The 14,636-nt window shown below is 37.6% G+C and overlaps 1 protein-coding gene across 2 annotated transcripts in view; it reads right to left on the bottom strand.

Moving 5' to 3' along the window:
* LOC140938624 (uncharacterized) overlaps positions 1-14,636 on the bottom strand; it is a 61,210-nt gene that overhangs the window by 34,071 nt on the left and 12,503 nt on the right. For both annotated transcript variants that reach the window (XM_073388123.1, XM_073388124.1), the window contains exon 2: positions 4,687-4,936. In XM_073388123.1, coding sequence (XP_073244224.1) covers positions 4,687-4,936 — 250 coding nt within the window. The remainder of the gene's footprint in view (positions 1-4,686; positions 4,937-14,636) is intronic.

The raw sequence follows: 14,636 nt of genomic DNA, 5'->3' as shown, positions 1-14,636 counted from the left end.
CTTAAAAAGCTGACATCACGGTTCATGTGACCAAACAGAACTAGAAAAAAAAGGAACGAGAAAAAATACCATAGAATCTAGCAATGGCTCTCAGTTAAAGTTTTGGCAAATTTTTGCTATGAAACGTGCTTTTGAAAAAAATTCATCGCTCCAGAACAAATAAATATGTCATTCCCGTTCGCTTACATAAAATGTCAGGCGAAACAATTTTAAACCCAGTGGACTGGTCTGTTATTATTTTTCCCCTCAGTCTTCTTGTCATTTTCACTATTTCACTCACGGCTGAATTTTATTGATAGGATTTCATGACCGTCAGTACTTTGCAAAAATAAGTTCCGCAAATAAAAATTACCGCAAAAATATTTCCCGCAAAAATTTACTCCAGAAGAAAGAATGTATTCCCTAACTTAAATTCGTGAAAGAAATCGTGTCTGTTCAATTACAACTGGTCCCTTTTTTTCAGAAACAAATACTGACGCACCCTTAGTATTGGTTGAAAATATGTATTTCTATTGCACGAACTCAATAAAAACGAAAATATTATCAATGCTGGGTACTGGGTACTGGGTACTTTCTGAAATCGCAAAAATTAATCCCTATCAAGAAAAACCATTCTGTCCCAATCGCAAAAATTAGTTCCCGCAAAACACAAAACATCGCCAATCCGCAAAAATAAACTCCCGCAAAAATTTCGTTCCACACGGTACTTGGAAAAATGATCGGTTTTTTGATCAACCAGGGTCAGGTCGTTACTTTTGGTTCCTTACCTGCGCCAGTTCAGGTTTATTAGACTACCTTTGTAATCACCAATGATGTTTATAATTATGTACTTTAGTTTTAAATTCAATTTTTGTAACGACCCCACAGTATCAGCCCCCGACAAAGGTTCGTGTTGCAAACCGACTAATACCGGGAAGAATGATATCATGTATATTCTTAAGTTTGTTTGTACTGGCTTTCTTTTCTCTTTTCGTCGATCAGTTCCTTCGATTTGTCCTTTCAACTTATCCAAATCTTTTTTTGAGATCCGGATGTGGCCACTAGTTCATTGGCTTCCGAAGAGCTCATTCCCTGTTATTGGCTTTTAGTGGGGATGTTTCAACACAAGGAACCACCGAACCACAGGAAACCGAATGATTAGAAACGGCTCGCAACAAATATGTCTCTTTTTCCTCTAGGATACACATGATCAGCACAATTTTCATATTACGTAAATAAAATTATCCTGTTTTTCGTCCTACAAGCGAGCCTCTAATATAACTCGAAAAAAATTGATTTACTTGCACACGCCAGCATAAGCCTTGATTGGCTCCGAACTCAGAGTAACATCTTTGCAGGGGGAGATCCAAGAATTTTTCATTGGGGTGGGGGGAGGTCCAAATTTTGGTTCAGAAAGGACTGTTGAATGCAAATTACTTTTCCCCACTCCCCCTCCCAGTAGTCACTGAGAAGGCGAGAGACGACTACGTGTTTCTCAATCTGTGAAAGCCAGTTGCCGTTGGCCTGGGAAATACACAGACTAAGAAGGGTACCCAAAGACAATCACATTTTTGAATATCCCTGGAATTTAGTTTGGTGGCAAAATACAACACGCGTTTCATTAAAAAATTCAGCCAGTTAAACAGTGATATACAATCCTATCGTTATAACGATTTTAGTCTGAAACAAGTATCAGGTCTGATGGGGTGGGTGGGGGGGGTGTGGGGGCTCGGATCCCCCGGACCATCCCCCTGGATCCGCCACTGCTTTGGTGCCCTTTGATATCCTTTCAACAGCATTCGGTAATTCGAACACACCAATTGCTAACTACAGATGCACGTTCTGAACTTGAAACACAATAATTATAAACAGCACATAAAATAAAAGAAATGCACTGCGTTCCTCGAGCAAAAACAGGGGAAAAGTTATTCTTTTCTTTAACTAGTTAGAAAAGATACAGTCCAAAGCTAGTTTTATGTCATAAATGTTTTAGCGCACAGCATTGAAGAATTTCTTCCCTCCTTTCCAAATGCGCGGGGCCGAATTACGTGACGTGACATGCTTTACATGACTGCACTGAAAGCTGGTTTGCCTGTGGCAGTTCGACAGTTGTTTTCGTTTTCCCGTGGCGGCAAGTGAAATTTTTACAGTGATAAGTTCAAATTCTTCATTCATTTCCTCCTGGAAGTCTTCCCGAGAAATCTTTTGAGAAGTTCTATGGACTCTTAAACTAACACAGTCTCAGGTGGGTATCGTTGGATTAAAAATTGTTAATTCGTTAAATCGCATAAATCGCTGCATAAAAATCAGAAAACGTAACAGATTTAATACTTGTGACTTTTGTTGTATTTTTTACCGCTTTGTGGACTTTTTGACACTTAATATTTTAACTCAGCTTTATTTAAAAAAATCTATACCCGTTTCGGACCAATATTGTTTCGAGAAGTTACCGAATAATTAAAGGTTTGGCGCCTACCGTAATTCGCATTTGGTTGTGCTTCGGTCAGAGGTCACCTTTTTTTTGCCCGTTTTTAGTATAACATTTACATTTGCTTCGCTTTGTCAGCGCTCGTGATTTCATTTACCCAAAAATTTTATTTCGCTAATTTGAAGAAAAAAGGATTCTCTTTCAGACTAAACAAGCCTTGGTGTTCAAAGCCATGTACCAATCCACTTTTTTAGCTCGTAAAAAGTGCTAAATTTTGACGGTTGATTAAGCGATTTTGAATCAACAACTTTGAAAATTTCTTTAAAAATCTCTTGTTGGCCAAATCGCGAACTAATCAGTTAAAATTATAGAGGAAAGATAGTAAAACGGTGAAGTGTCATTATATTTTAGTAGCCAACTTTATTTTAAAATGTACGAGTTACTGAATATGACTTTAATTTCGCATGATTTTTGCCCATTTTAGGCCTCGGGAAGGAAAAAATTCGTTAAAAAAATATTATTCACTCGATCGTACTTAAACCAACGATTTTGTAACTAGGGCCCATAGGGCTTTATTCTGGCCGAGTTTGAGGCCAGGTCATTTTTTGACTATTTCCACGTCTAGTTGATATTTACGCGGAGTCGCTCTTAAAACCTGACAAGATATTTATCGTAATTTAAAAGATTTTAGTTCACGCCCATTTGGTAAACAGTATATTTCAGTGCAGTACGCTGATAAATCTAAACAACTCAAGTTGTGTTTTGATTAAGAGCTCCTCGAAAAGAGGATTACTCTCCTTCGTAAATCGCTGTTGCTCATCCAGCATATTGCTTTTCTAATATATGTCAATTCCGGAAGTCACAATTTTACTTTTCGCTTGTCAAAATTGTGATAACATATATGTGCAGTTAAGAAAAAAAAGTATTGAACTCAACATATTTTTTATATCTGTTTCAACGTTTAAAGCTGTGTAGCCAAATGTAGGACTCTATTCAAAAATTAGGCAAATCATGCTCTTGGCTAGCCATGCATTAAGGGAAAAGTTCACTTGGGAAAGGACATTAGTTTTGTAAGAGCAAAAAAAAAAAGATAAGGGACCGGTCATTATTTATTGCCCGGGGAGTGGGGGGGGGGGGGGAGGATTTTAGGGGGAATTACTTAATTTTTAGGAGAGCAAAAGGGGGGATTCAGGCGTGACTTTAAGCCCAAAAGAGAGGATCACTGAAAACTTTGGAAGGGTTCAGAGGGGGGACCACTCAAATTTACTTGGAAAATTAAGACATGTGGGGGAGGGATCGCGAGAGTCATCAAAAGTTATTAGGAGGGATCACTTCAGTGAAGTAACATTCAAAGGAGGGATCGGCTAAATTTCTCCTTGTTTAGCCCCAAATCCTCCGGCGCTCCCCCCCCCCTCCGGCGATAATTAATGACCAGTCTCTAAGGTGTTTAGTTACAAATTGTTCTCAGAAGCCTACCCGATCCCAAGATTATCAGTTCGACAGCCGCGACCTTGACTGGTAGACCAAAATATTTCGCTGGTTAAAAATCGTTTCCTCCTCAAAACTAACTACAGGTTGCAGGCTAAGGGTGTTCTTTTAGCAATATTATTCATAATGCAAACGTTTCTTTTTTAAGGTTCAAACTTCCAACAATTAAAATCTGCTTAGGAAGAAGCTTTGCTTAAATGTATTCAATAAAAGAATGTCTTCTTTGCACATCTGACATCGTTGTGAGGGTTATAATGATAACTGTGTTTAGTCTTGACTGAACATGCAAACGAACGGGACAGTGACTCCAATAACAATCGCTCTCTTGTCGTTCTACGTTTTGCCACAGAATCAGTATAATCCCCCGCGACCAGATCTAGTGAAGCTGGAATTTAATATACACCACAGTAAGTTACTTCCCATGGGAAAACTACACCCGATTTTTGCGAAAAACGTTTGGATAAATTTCGCCAGCTAACTGTCGGCTCTGAAACCGTGTTGGTAATATAACCGATCCTCAAAATTGCTTGGAAATGAGGCTGGAAACTCAAGCGACCAAAGGCCTTTTTTCTCGGCACGCTGCTCCTTGTGGTCGCGGCTACGCTGTTCGAATTCTACGTGATTAAAAAAATCCCTCTAGCAACCAGGGCACCCCTGAACGACAACAGCTTCTCCATTTTTCCTTAATTGTCCGAGGTTTAAGTTTATAGTGTCTGGGTTTTTAGGCATTTTTATATTTTCCCTCGAGATGAACAATCACATAGAATTAAAGATTTTTATGTCATACATACCCTTTTTGAAAGCTTCAACTTCAGGTGATTCAGAGCTCTTTGGAAACAAAACGTCTGTGACGACACCATGGTCTTGTTGACGAAAGTAGAATGGTTTTGACAACTGCTCTTCAAACTCTTCATCGACAGGGTGATTGGTAAGAACTCGCCCATAACGCACACGCCTTAAGCGGGGTTTTCTAACGACAAGCTGGATAAGAAGCGAGTTGCCACTTCCATTGTAATCACGTGATGCAGGAGTGACGTCGACCTACAAAGGAAATCTAAACTTAGTCAAGTGTATTTTGAAAGCAATAGATGGCACTGCTGCTTTTGTGACAAAGAACTAAATTAGTAATGATGATCAGAAGATCGTCACTCCGAAACGTCTTTCGGCTTAAAAAAAGTGTCATAGAAAGTGAGACTTCCTGTCCATTTTCAGATTCCAAATTTAATGTGTTCACAAACTTCCGGTAGTTTAAACTGACATGTGATCTTCTAGACAGAGGATCGTTGGTCCTCATTTGCAAGTTCTTTTGAATTCTCACTTTAATCATTTCATCATCATTTCATTAAGCATACTCTGCTCTAATTGGCTGACTACAGTTTTAGATTAAAACTAATGAATGTAAAAACAGCCTGAACTTATTAAGTGCTTTAGTATATACTAAAACAGTGGATAGTGTTTTTCGCGCGCTCTGATTGGCTACTCAATCAGTGAATATCCTGCACTATTCACTGATTCACCTCCAATTCCTCCCGACGATCGACGCCAAACTCGCTTGCCTTCCCGGTTTGCTGCCTTAACAAACAAAGAAATGTCACAACTAATCAAGCAAGCTGTTCCCGAAATACACGAAAAAGGTGACGAGGTTCGGTTTGTAAGTTTGAACGGGTAAAGCTTTGTCTTTTTGACTTGAATTTATCAATAAAACCGGTGAAAAAGTTTTTTGTTTACAAATGCAAATTAAGCTTAAGCCTTGCGTTACTTTATTTAGTTGACTTGTTCATAAATAGGCTTAAAATGAAATTTAATAATCTTTTTTACAGAATGATTTTAAATACAAAAATAATTCACAACTCCTTCTGAAGAAATTTCCCCGCAAGAGCTAAACAAATGCCTTTAAAAGTTTTATTTGTCTGGAAGAAAAAGCGACGACCGCGGCCGTTCGGTCATTGCGCGCCAAAATTGTAATTGTTGGCAACAGTAAATGAGTTAAGAATCATCCTTTTTGTGCTCAATTATCTCACTGTTTTAGTATATACTAAAACAATTATTCACCTCAGTGTCGGTGGCTCATCCCCAACAAGCCACCTCCACTTCAGTGAATAATTGTTATTTAACCTATGGCTTCTCATGAAAGAATGGCGCTTTGGAGTTACGTGATCCTAACAGTATGGATTTGAGTTTGTTACGTCAACACAGTTAACAACTTAATGGGTCGAACGGCAAATAACGGAACTATTTTAATACCACATGTAACTGTTTTGCGTGGAAACAAAACCATCGTTTTCTTCTACAAAATCGAAAACGTTTTACTTAAACGTTGAACATGACAAAAGAGCTTCCAGAAGCTGGCTTCCGTTGAGAATTCATTGGTTCGTAAAACTCTAGTAATCTGATCGAAGCACTCTGATTTACAAAATGGACTATCGTAACGTTTTTGACATTTTGTACGACTTCTATTTTTAAGAAGCGTGAAAATGTAATTATTTGTTTCGTGACCCGTGAAACGCAAAATTGTCAGAGTCAGAGGCAGTACCTGACTTCAACAGCCTAAATTAAGGGAGCTTGCTACAAGGAATAAATCGACAGAAAGAATGCCAATCGTAATAGTTCAATTGTTTGTATGAGTTCGAACATTTGTCTGCAGTCAGCTTCCGGGTATTAAGTTTTTGTATAGCATTAAAGATAAGCACAAAATACAGGATATTCTCGACAACCACAGTCAAAAACATGCGCGTCCAAAACAATAAAAGATCGGACTGTTAGTTGTTGCTATGGCAGACCAGCGCTTGTAATAACAAAAAAGAAATGGCACTCGAACCAATAACTGAGCTTAAACCGTGTTTAACATTTTTCCAAGAAAGAAATATATTGAACACATATTTTGAGAACTAGTAGGTTCTAAAGTCATACAACTTTACTTTATTGGTGACTTGACTATTCCAGCACTGCTAAAATGATCTAAAAACTTATTAATTGATTACCAATTTAGATTATCATCCTTAGCGGTCAAATGTGGTTTATAAACAGCTTTGCTTTGAGTAGATGCTCTTGAGGGTATATCACCTTTCAGTGTGATGGCAATTCAGCATTCCTGCACGTTACTAAAACACAGTTGGAAAAGATTGGCAAAATAGTCTTAAAAAGTTTCTTACACATATTTTACTTCCCTATTATTTTAGGGATGCTCCACTTCTGCCAGACAAGTCTTGTAATCGCGGTCTACACGATTTTGCGACTTTGAATACCGAAATGTAATCTCCAGTTGTTGAATTTGAGTCTTTATTTACAGTGGCACTTACTTTTTTATGCGCTTGTTCATTGAGTTATTGTTTTATTCATTCGGCTCAACATGCTGTGCACATTCTCACAACGGTCAAGACACCTTTCACAAATTCTTGCAAATAATCCTTGAAAATTTCTTATCTTTACTTGGACCGGTTTCTAATCCTGAGTTAAACAGCGTGTCTCCCACCAAATAATTTATTATTTACTGTCTATTTCTACTTTTCAGACGATAGCTAAATATTGCATTATTTAAGTTACTTACTAAACACGCCTTAAACTTTATAAGTCAATTCTATCGTACCAAGATACTTTTCTTTGTATGAAATTTTATGCTACATAAAGTTAAATGTAAACAATGGAGTTAGCAAAGATTTGACTCTACACAAACTGAAACAGGATAAAACATAAATGTGGTTTATTCAAGTCAATCACTGAATGCTAGTAATATTATTGAAGTCAATCACTGATAATTATATCCTATAGCTTAGCAGAAAGTCAGCTGCCAGTTTGGAAACCACAAGTAAAAGGGATTTCCACTTGAAACCTTCTCTTACAAAACAGCAACTCTAGAAAGAATGCTGTGAGGTGTACATACAGTATGTTGCCCAGTATCCGGACGGTACCAGTATCCGGACACTTGAAACAAAAACTCAATTTTTGAGGCGCCCTTTTCAGTTTTCGGTAAACGAAGTATTTCGAATGAAAGCTGAACATTTCAGCTTTAACATGAAAGTTTTGGCGATTTGAAAGCTTGCGAAACAGTCGAGGAAGACGCCGTTCTGTTCAGGTGAGTAAACTTTTCATGGTTAATATTTACGTTGTTTACTGCGCAGTAAAATTAGTGCTGCTCAGAAAAGGGAGGGTAATGTGTGATATTTTCAAAGAAAATGTTTTATTTTTAAAGTGAAGATACTTAAGGAAGTTAGGTTTTCAGAAAGTTTATTAATTCTTCTTGAAATTCGATTTGTTTGGAATAACGGAGACCAGAAACATTCACTAAGTTTTGATGTCATGTGCCCAGTATCCGGACAGTTTTTTCTTCTTCTTGTTTCTTTGCTGTACAGAATCGATGAATTAGCTGTGTGCATTATCCGGATTAGATTTATTTCATATCAGTAACTATAATTAAGGCTTAGGATATATGATATAGTCGTAAAATGTAATTCTACTGAACTCCGTATAGAAATTTTCTTCACTCATTCAGAGGCGAATTGATTTCGTGAGCACGGCTTGTTTCGCGTGACTGCATTTCCTGTATATTACTGAAAGCGTCTGAGTTGAACCTGGAATTCTCGTACTTTCCCCAATTGTGGCTGCTAGAAAGGGGTTGCAACGGTCTGAAAAATGTCAAAAAGGGATTGAGAGATTTGAAAGAAGGAGGAATTAGTGCTAGAAAAGCAGGCTTATTGTGGGGACTGAGCATGAAGAAATCAACACTGCAGGTCAGACTAAATAGGAGAGTGACCTTTGACCGTCGGTTTGAGGTCCCTTTCCCAAGCTTTCAGTCTTTGAATAAAAAATGAAGACAGAAAGTCGTTTGCAGACTGGCTAATTGAGCTTGCAAACTGCGGCTTCGGCATGTCCACGGATGCCTTCCTTAAATCGGTGAAAAAGTTCCTAGACAAGGAAGTAAGAATTATACCATTTTTTAAACAGCCGCTAGCGTTCCCCACCATACCCTAGTCATTTGTTATGTTTTATTTCACGATGCTAGGTTATATTTTTGAAATCGATTGCCAGACTACTTTGCAAGTGCAAGAGAAGCTTATAAGTCGCTTGCCTGTCGAAATTTATGTACAGTTACGTTGTTATTGTTGTGTCCGGATACTGGGCCAGCTGTCCGGATACTGGGCAACATAGGAGCTCTGCAAAAATATTAATTTCGCGATGGAAACAAAGGCAAAAAAGTTAAAATGTCTTTCGTCATATTAAGGACTAGATAGATTTTCTCTGGGCCAAATTTCAGAGCTCTTACGATTAACAAAGGAAAATTATTGCAATCTTAAACTGAAGTGTCCGGATACTGGGCAACATACTGTACCTAAGATCCCCAAACACCTTTTTCTAAAAATATCTCAGAGCAACAGCAAAAAGACATACACTGGCTAGGAAATAATAATCACAACTCATTCGCTATAGATGTTTTAAAGATATTGTAGCTTACCAAGGCGTGAATGCGGTATCCCTCACTTGCAGTAGACTTAGCTCCTCTCGCAGTATTGACTGACACTTCGTAATCATATGTACAAGTTGTTAAATGATTCAATCTTAGAAATTGTTTACTGTGACTGAAAGCTTTCCTTTGCAAATTGCTCGCAATTAGAAGCGTTATGAAAAAACATAAGTTTTTACTATTCATCGAAGCGGTCGATAAAAGCAAAAGAGCGCAAATTTCGGGTATGCTGTCTCCTAACGGCGAATTCGGGCTTGGCTACGATGCAGTGTGAGAGGTCGGACTTTATTGGTGACTTGACTATTCCAGCACTGCTAAAATGATCTAAAAACTTTCAATTGATTACCAATTTAGATTGTCAGCCTTAGCGGTCAAATGTGGTTTATAGACAACTTTGCTTTGAGTAGATGCTCTTGAGTGTTTATCACCTTTTAGTGTGATGGCAAGATTTCCTGCCTTCAGCATTCCCGCATGTTGACAAAGTTTTGCAAAATAGTCTTACTTAGTTTGTTACACATATTTTACTTCCCTATTATTTTATACATTAAATGGCATGCTCCATTTCTGCCAGACAAGTCTTGTAATCGCGGTCTACCCGATTTTGCGACTTTGAATACCGAAATGTAATCTCTAGTTGTTGAATTTGAGTCTTTTATTTATAGTGGCACTTATTTTTTTTACGTGCTTTTTATTGAGTTATTATTTTATTCATTCGGCTCAACATGCTGTGCACATTCTCACAACGGTCAAGACACCTTTCACAATTTCTTGCAAATAATCCTTGAAAATTTCTTATCTTTACTTAGACCAGTTTCTTAGCCTGAGTTAAACAGTGTGCCTCCCTCCAGATAATTTATTATTTACTGTCTATTTCTACTTTTCAGACGATAGCTAAATATTTTATTACTTAAGTTACTTACTACACACGCCTTAAACTTTTTAAGTTAATTCTGTCGTACCAAGATACTTTTCTTTTCATGAAATTTTATGCTACATAAAGTTAAATGTAAACAATGGAGTTAGCAAAGATTTGACTCTATACAAACTGAAACAGAATGAAACATAAATGTGGTTTATTCAAGTCAATCACTGAATGCTGGTAATATTATTTAAGTCAATCACTGATAATTATATCCTATGGCTTATCAGCAAGTCAGCTGCCAGTTTGGAAACCACAAGTAAAAGGGATTTCGACTTGAAGCCTTCTCTTACAAATTAAACCAGCAACTCCAGAAAGAATGCTGTGAGGTGTGCATACCTAAGATCCCCAAACACCTTTTTTCAAAAATATCTCAGAGCAAACAGCAAAAAGACATACACTGGCTGGGAAAAAATAATCACAACTCATTCGCTATAGACGTTTTAAAGGTATTGTAGCTTACCAAGGCGTGAATGCGGTATCCCTCACTTGCAGTAGACTTAGCTCCTCTCGCAGTATTGACTGACACTTCGTAATCATATGTACAAGTTGTTACATGATTCAATCTTAGAAAGTGTTTACTGTGACTGAAAGCTTTCCCTTGCAAATTGCTCGCAATTAGAAGCGTTATGAAAATACACAAGTTTTTGCTATTCATCGAAGCGATCGATAAAAGCAAGAGAGCGCAAATTCCGGGTAAGCTGTCTCCTAACGGCGAATTCCGGCTTGGCTACGATGCAGTGTGAGAGGTCGGACTGTAAAATCGAACAAACGGTTCCCAAATTCAAGTATTCAAATACTTGTTTTTTTCAAATCGTACTTCCTTTTTTAGAAATGCATGTTGTTTTTCATAAAGTTTGAGAGTAAAAGGGGTCATTTTTGTCTTGTTACACTTGATGGACTAAGGTGAACGGAAGTCAATCAGCCAGTTGAATAGTATACACAAGAGCCGCAAGTTGTTCAGTTTTAAAAAAAAATGTCTGACGTATATAGGCCTCTATAAATAAAGTAGATATATTTATTTAGACACAATATATGCCATTGAACACCTTACACTGTATTAGTGATTGCTTCTTTCAATCTCGTTTCAGCGCACTTTTTGGCAAAGCGGAAGTTAGAATAGTGGTTATAGATAGGTGCAGGCGGTGTAGAAAGAATAGCTAAGTAGTTGATTTAGAATTTGCCATTTTGAAACGGAAGACGAGCCACAAACAAACAGCCTGACAGTAAAGAACCAAGCAACCATCAAATTAAATATGAAAAAGATCTTTATGTTAATCTGTCTACTGCTCTTGTTGACCCTATCACATTCCTGGTGGGGCAGGAGACGAAGAAGAAGAAGACGGTCCTGTAGCAGTGTTAACTGCCAGGTCGGTGTATGGACAAGCTGGAGTTCCTGCTCACATCAGTGTGGTACAAGCGGTACACAGGCACGGACACGGCAGCAAACGCACGCCGCGTCCTGTGGCGGGACCTGTCCTTATCATTTACGTGAAACGCAAGCGTGTAACAGAGATGGCTGTCAAAACGGTGGTACTCCAAACAGCAATGGCTGTAGCTGTAGATCGGGATACCGCGGAACATGTTGTGAGCACGGTGAGTTAAGGCAACCCTTAATTTTTTCCGATACAATTGAGATTTGTTTCTAACTGCCTTGCAGGCCAAAGCAGATAAATCCCGTTTATTAATTCGCATATTAGCGGTTTCAGACTGAACGGGTCTTATAAAATCCTTTAATTTAGCACTGCTACATATTTATTGCTGTAGAGACGCAACTACAACGCTAAAACAAACCAAATATGAGAACCACAGTTGATTATCCAGGAAATCTGAGTATGCTTAGAACGTGTTATTGCTGGTAGATATTGACCATACATTTGCAAAGAATGCTTTATATTTTAATGATACCGTCAAGAAGCGGACACCTTTCCGTTATTTAGGTTGAAAAAATATTAATACAGCTGTAATGGCTGAAAAATATTTTGATTACTTGTCACGTTGAAATGCAAACTAAAAGCCAATGTTCACTGATATAATCCGACGCCTTGAAATAGCTGAATGAGTGTATTATTGAACTTATTAATAAGCAAACAGTAGATAACCGGGATTGTTTTCCTCCGGTTATAATCCGCCGAAAATACCTTTAAATGAAGAAAACAAGTAGATACGCCGAATTTATTCCACTTCTAATTGCATTTTAAGTGAGGTAAAGGAAAGAGCAATGTTTCCCATTGAAATTAAACATGGTAAACGAACAAACAAATGATGGATGCGATTGATATAACCTTTTTATGCAAAACCGTAAGCTAACTATAGGCAAAATCATGAACGAAACGTATTTCTCCTTTTTATTGACCTGGCGGCGAAATGCGTCGAGTCTGCTCTGATGTCACAAACAAAGAATCACGCGATGAAAGGTAAGACTTCTTTGACAAAACCCTGTGGGCTTTCGTTTTGCCAACTAAGTAATGGCGGAGTGACGGAGGAGTGATAAGTCAAAAATGTTTAGGACGCCGGGGTGCGTAATTGTCGATCTAACCTAGCGCGATTTGTATAATTTTGAATCTTTTGAAAATAGTTAGGTTGAAAAAAACAAGAATAAAAAGCAAAGATTTTCGTCGTGGGGCACTTTATCATCATTTCAAGCCAATAATATGTACCTGGTAAACGACATGAGATGCAAATGATCAGGTACCGTTTGAGGTATTTTACAAGATAAAATAGGATATATTTAACATCTGAATATTCATCATTATAAGCTAAATTTTGATCTTTGAAGACTTATTTATATGCGAACTTCAAATCGATTACCACTGAGTCACTGAGCAATGATATTATGTGGCGGAGAATTAGACACTCGTTTTTTAGTATTTTCGAATTTTGAAAGTGAATCGTATTACTTGCCATGCGAGAAACAAGTCTGTCTTTGAAGCAGACAATCAAACATTTTAAAAAGCGATTCCTTTGCTGTAAGCTATTAGCCCCTAGAAATCAGTTTGCTAAACTCATTTTCAATCTAGTCGAGCCGTTTACTGGTCACTATATAACTGACCAAAAAAACTTCGCTACTGTCTATTTCTGATTCTCATTTGCAACTTCCTCATGCATGCATGGAAATGGAAGGCAAATTACCTATCATTAGTAATTCAACAGAAAAATGTTATCAGTTAATTTTTTTTATTGACCATTATCTATTCAAAAATTTACGCTGTGATTCATTTTCATTTTTCGCTAATTTAAAAGAGTGAGAGGTACTTTTAGGGATAACATTCTCGGCACATTTATGGATAAGTGATATCTGTTCTCAGAAGTTACGGGTCCTTCAAGACGGCGAGTTACGCTTCCGAAGTTATACTGAGTTGAGTTACATCACAGTGAGTTCGGGGGTGCTGCACAGTAGGGCATCGTGTTAGAGAATTTTACGCAGAAGTCCAGAAGGACAATTTTACTAAACAACTTTATTTTGATTCAACATCGATCCAAATAAAAAAATTAGAAACTCTGAAGGCTTTGAATTTTATTTGCTTATCTTATATCTATGTATATTTAAAGGTTGTCTAATTGTTGTATTTAATTTTAATTCTTTTTTTTTTGTCATACACGAACCTTTAAGGATGCATTTCCTTTCAACAAAATTGTATATACGTCCAACGTGATTGTTTGATGCGAAAAATGAATGTATGGACTCCGCATTAGGAGTACGGAATCTAAACGCAAAATTGGGTCATTATTAATACTAAAGGGCCAGACGTAATTCCACTATTAGTCAGGTTTTATTATAGGGGTAAATAAAATTTTATCTTACCAAAGCGTGGACGCGATACCCCTCACTTACAGTAGATCTAGCTCCTCGCGCAGTATGGACTGACAGTTCGTAATCATACGTACATGTTGTTAAATGGCTCAGTCGAAGAAATTTCGCGTTGATTGTCTTTCCTTGCAAACTGATCGCAAGTAGAGTAAAAACAAAAGCAAACAGGCAACTGAAGTACATTGCTGGGGCCCAAAAAAACTGCCTCGATGCTTTGCTTGCTACGTAAAAAATGATAAAAGAATTATGCAAAGAATTTTAGAAAAAAAAGAGTGCCCAACAACCAATATCGTTTGTTTGGTTTCCGTTTAAGCTTCCACGAAATTGCGGTATTACTGATTTGTGGTTTAGATAATTAAAGTGATGCATTAAATACGTCAGTACCTTGTTTTTCTCAAATCCGTTTTTAAAGTAACAGTGAAGAAAGGCTTGTAAACATTCTTCAAATCAACATATTGTTGGCTGTCCTTTATAAGGCAGGAAGGAACTTGTTCTTCAGAAGTTTTAGAGCTGGAAACAGCAAAAGCGGCATTGCCTCGGGGGAAATGGGGGG

Source organism: Porites lutea, chromosome 5, assembly GCF_958299795.1.
Source record: "Porites lutea chromosome 5, jaPorLute2.1, whole genome shotgun sequence".
NCBI lineage: Eukaryota > Metazoa > Cnidaria > Anthozoa > Scleractinia > Poritidae > Porites > Porites lutea.
Note: the sequence above shows the minus strand (reverse complement) of the source record. Positions and strands in the feature narration are given on the sequence as shown.